This window comes from Triticum urartu, chromosome 5A, assembly GCF_056163025.1.
Source record: "Triticum urartu cultivar PI428250 chromosome 5A, HENAU_Tu73, whole genome shotgun sequence".
NCBI classification, from domain to species: domain Eukaryota; kingdom Viridiplantae; phylum Streptophyta; class Magnoliopsida; order Poales; family Poaceae; genus Triticum; species Triticum urartu.
The window spans coordinates 472,101,116-472,110,761 of NC_141877.1; the positions used below are offsets into that span (position 1 = coordinate 472,101,116).

Below are 9,646 nucleotides of genomic sequence, written 5' to 3' on the forward strand. Positions count from 1 at the left end.
ACCAGCCACAGAGGCACTGGAGTGAAGGCATTGGGATCCTCCTCCCTGCCACCAGCCACCGAAGCGGTAGGCAGAGGGGAGATGAATCCACGAGCTTGTCAGTGAAGCCTAGAGTTTGCCCTAATCGTCTAGGGTTAGGGGAGGAAAACAAGAGGATTTTTTACCTACTTTGACAGCCTTAGCACCTCCGTCCTTTCAGACGCCAGGTGGCTCCTGGTCACATGCCTCACACCTGCACGCAGGGAGGTGCTTGGCGCACAAAGGAGAATAGGATCAGCGAAGGTAAACCTACAGCGCAATAACTGGAAAAGAGAAAAACAGAGCAAACGCTGGGAAACGCAGGGTCAGCAAATCACATCACCAAGCAGGTCTAGACATGTATACTCTACCACACCACCATTCTGGAAAATCTCTATGAGCAGCCACACGACACGATCACCATCACTCAATCATCCTAGCATAACTACACCCAGACACGGGCGACAAAGACTATCTGTACGATCTGGAGTCAGTTATGTTCAGACTGCTGAAAAGCACCATTGCCGCCCCTTTTTTTCCCGCATTCTCCACTGACAGGGTCGACCTGGGGTGGCCGGCACTCTTTCCGTGAAGGATCCGGGTAGTCTTCGGTTCAGGCTTTCTTCTGGGAGCCCGGCGGCGCAGCACCTGAAAATGTCGGGCGCAGCAAACAAGTTAAATGCAGCTAGAAACACAGGCCAAGAGAAAGCTCGACACAAGCAACACCCGTTGCATTGCCCACGAGACGGTGCCAGAATTTCCAGTGGCATACAAGAAATCGTTTCATGGCAGTATGGTTGACAAGAGTTGACAGAGGAACGTACCATCACCAGAGAACTGCTCGATTCGGCTGGCGATATGCTTGCCGTAGGTGTACTTCCTCAGCGCTTGCAAGTGACCCTTCATACGACTGACAAGAGCATCCCTCTGTTGTCCATTGCATGTTTCAAGTATCTTCTGAACCACATAATTAGCAAACTGGTCCTTCATCATCACCTACAAACAAGCATCATGACATTGCATGTCAATCCTGGATTAAATTGAATGAGCAAAACTGTAGCCTATAACTACTTAAACATAAAAATCAGCATACAAGTGAACATGATTACTTCTTTGTTAGAACAGAAGGGAACAGAATTACTGATACTACTGCCAAGCAGTGACAGTCAAGAGTATGGCCACACAGTATCTGAAGAGATCAAGAGAACCATTTCTTATTTTCCTATGAATCACTAATTTATGTTTTATGTCTAGATTCTTGAACTCATACTGCCTGTTGATGTTTTTACATGGAAGGTGTCTGCTTGCTCTTTTACCCGGAGTTTAGGCATTTGCCAAGTTTTGACCGAACTAGATGTCAGCTATTTAACCATGAAAACATAGAAAGCCAACATTCATCGTACGTACCAGCAAATAATTATTTCCCTCAGTCTGTTCCAGAATCTTCTTGATCAAAAGATCCCGCTCTGCTACATCCCCATGTTGGAAACACTTCTCTATGACATTAGATGCAAATTTGTTTTGGCTCATGGACACGACCTGCCTAGCCAATTTACTGATGATTTGGCTCCTTTCATGCGCTTTTCCTTTCTCCAAAACATGCTGCAAAAGAGCAGTGTTATAACAGAAGTAATATGTACTGTATGTTTGCTGGACTCAACATCAGTGATTATACAGGCTCACGACCTCATGTGGGAACAAATCTTTGCGTAGATTAACACACAACTACCAAATACAATGGGATCAGAAAAGGACCAAATATCTAAGTTCGTCAGCTAGACCATGTCCTCCATTGAATTATTTTCTGTCCAGACATCTGTGTAAACGAGATTACAGTATAGACTGCAAAGAAAATTCACCTGTGTGACATAATTTCCATACTGATCTTGTGCCAGGATGCAAGTGGACTGCAAGATTTCATCTATTAAACCATCTGAACCATTGCTGCAATGCTCGAGGATTCTCTGCCAAATGGACAAAAGGAGAAGTTGAACACACACAAATGATGCAAGAATAATACAAACTACCATTATCAATTTACCTGAATAACACGACAACCATATGGATGCATGGCTAGGGTGGCAACTTGTCCCTGAAAAGCCGACACCACAAAGCCAATATGCTCCACAGGGACACACTCAACACACTTCTGTATAACATGATTCCCATTTTGGTCGCGAACACATTCTAGAACATGTCCATCAAGCTCACGAACAAGTTCTATTTTTTGATCAAGCTCAATTGCTTCAAGGGCCTGCGATATTAACAGTAAAGAAGGCAAACAAAAATCCAACAGTGAGAGCATAATATTAAGGACTGACACTAATTCATGAGAAATAATACAACACAAGAACATACAACCAGGCATTGGCTACTGATAAAATCTAAGATACCTCTACAAATGTTTGGCTTGTGGCCCTCAGCTTTTTAGCTCTACGGTTTTTATCTGTAATTACTCAACTCAGCGATGATACAACACAAAAACATACAACCCGGCATTGGCTACTGATAAAATCTAAGATAATTCTACAAATTTGGCATGCAGTCCCCAGCCTTATAGCTCTACGGGTTTTATCTGTAATCACACTCAGTTCAGGGATGATTTCTCACCTTATTTATTCTTCATCTTTCTTGGAAGAGAAGTTTCACTATATCCGTTAAAAAAAATCAAATGATCCAAAGCAGAGTGAGTTTTGTAGGACGTTAGCTAACATCCACGCCAGTTATCAACAAGCACATGGCATCACGAACTTTTGTTCCTTAATAAAGTTTGATCATGTTTCACCTTCAACATATACTGATCAACTAATAACTAGCCAGCCAGGAACAAAAATTGCATCCTGATTACCATGCACAATACGAAAACGTGGCATATGATATTCAAGTTAAAATAGTCCTATGACTTGATGAAGATCACTTACTGCACAAAGTTTTCTCAACATAAATGGGAGAAACAATCTAACAAGCCGTGCTAATATGCTAGTATTCAACAACATGTTGGGGTGACATGATTCATCAATAGATAATTGGATATGTATATGTCGTTATGCTGCAATAAATATATATTCCCGCAAAAGCAGTGAAATTACCTTCTGAAATACTCGGCAACCATATATCTGAAGGCTCAAAGTTAACACATGACCAGCAAGCTTTTTGGCAAGGTCTCTTCTCTGCTTACAGTCCCCATGTTCAAACATCTGCAAGGAATAAACAATTCACAATTACTGCTGGTAACAAGGTACAGGTGTGTAATATGCCTTACAGAAAAATCATGCAAGTGTTAATGTGTCATGCCTTGCATAAACAATTTACCAGAAATAATGTATACAAAAAGAGTAGCATACCTTTTGGATCACATAATTTCCAAATACATCAGTCATCAACGATGAAGCATGAGGAAGGATTTCAGCAAACACTAAGGCCTTGTCTTCAGTGCTGCCATTCTCCAGCTTCTGCTGAATGAATCGACTGCCATTTTGGTCAGAGCTGTGATCAAGAACATACAAGCAATTAAAGCCTCAAAACTTTTCATTTGATTATACACATCTGGCGGACAACAAAATAGACAATTAACTCCACAACTGACCTGTATTCCGCTATATGGCCTTTGATGTCAGATAACTCAACCATGTGGGCTTTGTTGGACCTAACTTCACCAACAGAACAGTGTGGACTGGGATCTGATTTCTCCCCCGCTCGCTGCCCTTGAATCCCATGACTAATGCCCATAGTTTTTGATGGGGACTGGAATCCCGGTACACCATTTCTCCTGTCACAAGGATATGTTCCTGATGAAGGTTGGCCATGAGACACCGGAGTTGTAGGATATGGCATTGGTGTACTGATGTAAGGTGAGGTGCCTGGATGATTTCCAACATAACTTCCTTGTTTTCTGGTTGTAGAGGAGCTACAAGCTCCAGCATTTGGAAACTGAACTTTCTGTCCTGACTGGTGCATGATTCCTGGCACAACTTTTTCTGAACCAAAAGGAGCAGTAAAGTTACCTACAAAATTACTACTTGGCCTCACCGTATCATATGGATTTCCAAGACCATAGTGATACATAGATGGTTGCTGGAAATAATGAATGAGGCTAAGATCAGGTACAGATGGTGGCATAGTCACCCCAGGTTGCTCATAAATCTTAAATGGGTTCGAAAATTCAGCTCCTACAGCAATATTTCCTGTTGAAGGAAAACCAGCTAGTCTACCACTAAAGGTCGGAGTAAGAGGAGTATCAAAAGGTGTCATGACAGGAAGCTGAGGAGCAAAGTTAGTCATAAAAGGTGGCAAGAATGAACTAGGCAATCCATGGCCATCAATTCCATATGGGGGCATCAAGACACCAGGTAACTGTGAATTCTGATAATACAGACTCTGTGTATAAAAAGGCGTTGGCATTCCATGCTGGGACATCAACTGAATGTCACCAGAATATAGATTCATATGAGCATGAGAGAAGTTATTCACAAACGGAACTTGAGGAAGATTGATGCCTTGGGGAATCATTTGAGTACGATCACAGTGTGATGAGCTATTCTGCAATAAGACATTGTTCTGCCGCTGTTGCCTAACATGTGTACTACCCTGGGTATCCAGATTAATATTCAGGTTTTTCATACTGGAGTCCACACCATTAAGTATGGCACGCACTGCACCACCAGACTTAATTTCAGTACTCGGATTTCCCTGCTGAGAAGCGCCCATGATATTATTCACAGAACTGGATGAAGTCGAAGGAGATGAAGCTGCGAGACTGTTGCTACTAAGTGTATTTCTCACTGGACTCCCAATAGGTCCACATGGCCGTTGAGGGGTATCTATTGGAAATCCATTCAAATCTGATGACTTGACAATAGCATGTGGAGAATTCATTGATGAGCTGATGCAACAGACAGATTCTTCATCACCAGAATTGGTATTTGAAGGACCAGAAGAATTATTGTACAAATCAGTGCTGCGAGGAAAGTTTTCCTAAATAATAAGCAAACCATCAGTACTAGTTTAAAATGAGGTATCCAAAGTGTCAATCAACAATACATACACTGTCAATCATCAAACAAGTGTGCGCCCGCACACTAAGTTTCTCATTAATTAGAAAAAAAACAAGCCCTTAACCATGATTATAGAACATGATTTACAAGTAACTACTAAGAACTTCCACTTCCAACATCTTTTGCGAATCATAAATAAGTTTTTTTTGGCAGATAGGTAACAGAAAAACATCAATCATATTAAGCATTCTGGATCTACAGTTGCTATTTCAAAACAAGGCCGAAGTTTGAAATCTTAAATATGACATAAGATATGTATTTTTTTAGGGAACTTAGGATATTTAGTTATGCTTTTACCGAAAAGCCCAGCTGCTACAGTTCTAACTCAAGATTGGAAAAGGATGGTGCAAACTGCAGGTGAATTAGTATCTTGTTACACTGGTTAATCATGAGTTGGATATTTACGCCCACCAAAAGCTCCATTTCTTGTTCATTGTGAAGACATAATGCCTTAAAATTGTGCAGGTGGAATTTAATACTTGATGGATGCAAAATGACATGTAGTTTAATCAAGGTGTTCAAGAAAAACCTTGATGGATGTTGAATGAAGTATTTTGGGAATAAGGAATCATAAGCTTGGTTAATTTATATATGGAACAAACGCAGCAGACCTAGAAGTGCTTAAGGAGTTAATACATGGACAATTTACCTGCATTAAGCCTACAAGTTTTGAGCTGTGACACCCTATGCTAGATGTGCTTTGGTCAGTATGACATCCAGCATCCTCTGCCGAGCTTGAATCTAACTTCGATGAAGTGTCATCCCCAGGCTCCTCCTTGTGCGTTGATAGAGTAGAACGATGAGTCAAGGACCTGTCACTGCTGCTGTGATCATATAATGGCCTCCATTCTCCAGCTTTGCTAGACCGGTTCATTAACCTTCTGCTCTCTCTTGAGACAAGCGGTGCAGGAAGCCTTGGGTTCAAATTCACCTTGCAGCCATAATATTTCAAGTATGCCGGATCAGAGCATAGCTCCGACTCTGAACTGACAGCTCCAGAGCTCAAGTTCCTCAATGTGGCCTCAAGGTTCCCACTGTGCTTGCCTATGAGGTGACCAAGTTCAGCCAAAGACCCCTCCATGCTAGGAGGTGCACTCCCACTGCGATCAGGGGCAGCATCCCTCCAGCTTCCATGAATAGCACCACTGTTCATGTCGAATGCCAGCTCCTCTCCTGAAAGACTTGCTGGCGAAAGGTCATATGAACCCAGGTCCTTGCTTGGTTGCCAGTCCGCATCTCCTGTACCTCCAATTAACGGCAGGGCACTCCCTGCGACCATTTTTCTGAACAACAAATGTGACCGTTCAGTGCTGAATTCACAACAAAATTCTGTTATTTAGGGGTGTAAGCATATGCATGCTGCATGAGAAAAAAATCATGCAAAGTGTGAATAAATAAAGGGAACTGCCTATAACTATGGCGGATGTGTTTTTAAAACCACAGTCCACTGTTCAACACGTTGGATCTTCTTTTTTCTCTCCTCAGATCTTCTTCTGCTTGCCTCCTCAATCCAACCTGCATCCATTGTGCCGCTGCCTCCAGCTTATCATGTCGTGCGGCCACCGCCACCACCATCGCTGGATCAAGGGTTCAACCTAGCCAACCCCTATGCCCGGCGCCAAACACCCCTGCCACCGCCAATCTAATCACTAACTCCAGCGAGGTCCCCTCACTCGGCTACGCCTCGCAGTTCACCGGTGTAAGTTCAGCAGCCGCGTGCATTTTTTTGAAAAATGCAGGCGACCGGTAAAAAGAAATTTCAAAATAAATAAATAAATGACAGCCCTTTATCACACAGTTTGTAGTCCAACGCAACAGTAACTTATTGCTCTTTGTGAAAAAGTTATGCATATAGTCACCATTGTTAACAAAACTGTCTAATTTTATTAAAAATCTACTACTACGCTACCTATCTGATGCACCCGGAAGTTTCCAACACCACCGAGGGAAAGCACACAGGGAAAAAGAACACGTTCGGCGAAGAGTCGCCATCCTAGGGAGACAGGGTCCGGACGAAGCCGCAGAGCACAATCATCGTAGAAAATGGCGCAAAAACAGCCACGGGGTTGTAAATTCGCCACCTGATCAAGCGCTCGCCTCGCACGGAAACGCGCTCCCGGTTCCAGAAACCAGGGGCGAACCCACCCGCCCGCCTTCGCCAAAAATAGTAGTCCACGAACAATACAACCAAAAAAGAAGGAAAAAAAAAAACAGCGCCTCTCCCTGACTTCTCTACAGCGCCACAGCGGCCAGCACGGAGACCGCCCCCTTCGAGAACTCGACCAGCGAAGCAATGGCGAAACGCGGACGCGTCGCGTTCCCGGCTTCCCGCCACCCGGAGCCGTACAATTGGGTCGGCGAAAAGAAAAGGCAGAGTCGCTGACCTCGCTTGACCCGGCGGCGACCGGCGCCCGGAACCCTAGGAGGAGCGCCTGCTCCGTCCCTCCCCCGCCCCCTCTTGCTCGCCGCCTCCTCGCCGCGAATGCTTTCCCTCCCTCCCTCCCTCCGCCTCTCTTTCCCTTCCTCTCCTCTGCTTTCTGTTTCCTCAGGCTTTGTGTTGCGCTGGCGCGGAGCCCGAGGGGAGAAGGGGAGAAGGCTCCTTAAACCCTCGGCGGATCCCTTTTACGCCGCGGAATTAGCGCCGAAATCCCGCGGTTGCCCCTGGCGGCCTGCCCAGAGGTTCGTGCGGGGGCGCGATGTGCGGCCGCGATGCGCCGGGCCCACGCCTTGCGCTCTGTTGTACGGTGGGGGTGATTGGCCGTTGTTCCTAGGCGACGGCAGGCCGCCTGCCCCTGCTTAGGTTAGGGCCAGCTAAGCTACGCGTTCCGGGGGAAGCCCCCCCTCCTCCTCCCCGCGCCCGCGTGCTCGTGGGCTCCGAACGGCCGCGCGGATGCGACGCGATGCGGGGGACCACCACATGCGTGCGGTAGGTGGGGGCACGTTTTTCGTGGGCTCCGGTGGCCGCACAGATGCTGCGTGATGCGGGGGACCGACGCTCTCGTGGGCTCCGAGCGGCCTCGCAGATGCGGCGTGATGGGGGGGGGCCATCGGAGGGTGTTCTCGTGGGCTTCGAGTGGCTGCGCGGATCTGACGTGATGTGGGGACCATCGAAGGGCGTTCTCGTGGGCTTCGAGTGGCCGTGCAGATTTGGCGTGATGTGGGGACCACCGGAGGGCGTTCTCGTGGGCTTTGAGTGGCCGTGCAGATGCGGTGTGATGTGGGGGGCCATCACGTGAGGATGTCGTGTTGTTGATGTGTGATATCTTTCCCTTTTCGATAGTTGTGCTCGATGCTAGAGCCAGCACAGCTAATGGGTGTGCATATTTCCTTATCAATAACAATTTTATTGAGTTTCAAATTTATTGGATGCATATATGTGTATTATGCATGAATAGCCAACGTTTCTTGCAAAAAAGATGGGTTTACATTTTTAAACCCAAATACCCCTGTAGCTCTACCCGGGGCATCACCCCGTGTTTGACCTCTCCCCTCAAGTAATCCATGTTTGCCTTTTGTCCCATTGTAACTCTAGATTAATCCCTTCCCTCCTCCTCTTATCAAGGAGTGGGAGGCGATGGAGGTGATAGAGGGTGACAGCGATCGAAGGAGGCGACGCGAAGGGAATCAATATCAGAAATGGGCGTTGCTCCTAGGCGATGACAAGATTCGCTGGCCGTGCTTAGGGTTGGGAGGGGCATCACCCCGCGTACCAAGGACACCCATTTTTTGGAAAACGTAGTAGAAAACAAAAAAATCATACCTATAAAAAAACAATTTCACTATGAAGATGCAAAGAGTTTAGATATGATCTTTACCAAAGATGAAACAGAGAGAAGAGGTTGGCGAAGATGTTGTAGATTCCCGCAACTAGGTTCAAACCTACCAGTCGCGAGAATTTCTCTCGTTCGGGGATCGAAGGTATGATCCCTCTCCTGGTATCCACGCATACGGAATCACCGATCCAACAAGGCTTTGCCATCCAGGACGGAGAGCTATTGGAGACTAGGAGATGCAGTAGCCTCGCGACAATGGTGGAGAACATGCAGAGAGAAAGGGACAGGGCACCGCTAGGAATTCAGATGGAATTGAGGGGCCACCCCCTCCACTATATATAGGCGCAGGGAAGTGCCTTGGGGGAGGGTCTCCCTCCCCTAGGGTTGGCCGCACCAAGGAGGGACACACCCCAAACCCTGACCGCCACCCCTTTGCCTTGTCCTGCAAGGCATGTGGGGTGCATGATAACCCACAAGTATAGAGGATCAATTGTAGCCTTTCTCGATAAGTAAGAGTGTCGAACCCAATAAGGAGATAAAGGTAGAACAAATATTTCCTCAAGTTCTATCGACCACCGATACAACTGTACGCACGCTTAACGTTTGCTTTACCTAGAACAAGTATGAAACTAGAAGTACTTTGTGGTGTAAAGGGATAGGTTTGCAACATAATAAAGAGCACATAAATAAAAACTAGGGTCTGTTTAGATAAAGAAACAACTAAGTTAGTTTTAGTAGAGAGTTTTTTGTCACAAGAAAGTTATTTGTCCCTAGGCAATTGATAACTAGACCGGTAATCAT

The 9,646-nt window shown here is 45.7% G+C and overlaps 1 protein-coding gene across 2 annotated transcripts; it reads right to left on the reverse strand.

Annotated features, from left to right (window-relative positions):
* Positions 1–328: 328 nt before the first annotated feature.
* Positions 329–7,796, reverse strand: LOC125509847 (pumilio homolog 5). Of its 2 annotated transcripts, none has more exons than XM_048674875.2 (10): positions 7,457–7,796; positions 5,722–6,355; positions 3,605–4,992; positions 3,363–3,504; positions 3,108–3,215; positions 2,060–2,272; positions 1,878–1,982; positions 1,426–1,620; positions 843–1,014; positions 329–666 (listed from the first exon to the last, which is right to left on the reverse strand). In XM_048674875.2, the coding sequence occupies exons 2-10, from the start codon at positions 6,349–6,351 to the stop codon at positions 632–634; spliced, it is 2,988 nt and encodes a 995-aa protein (XP_048530832.2). In that variant the 5' UTR covers positions 6,352–6,355; positions 7,457–7,796; the 3' UTR covers positions 329–631. The 2 variants fall into 2 exon arrangements, with proteins under 2 accessions (XP_048530832.2, XP_087377367.1); XM_087521241.1 differs by lacking the exon at positions 7,457–7,796 and adding an exon at positions 6,982–7,410.
* Between the last annotated feature and the right edge of the window lie 1,850 nt (positions 7,797–9,646).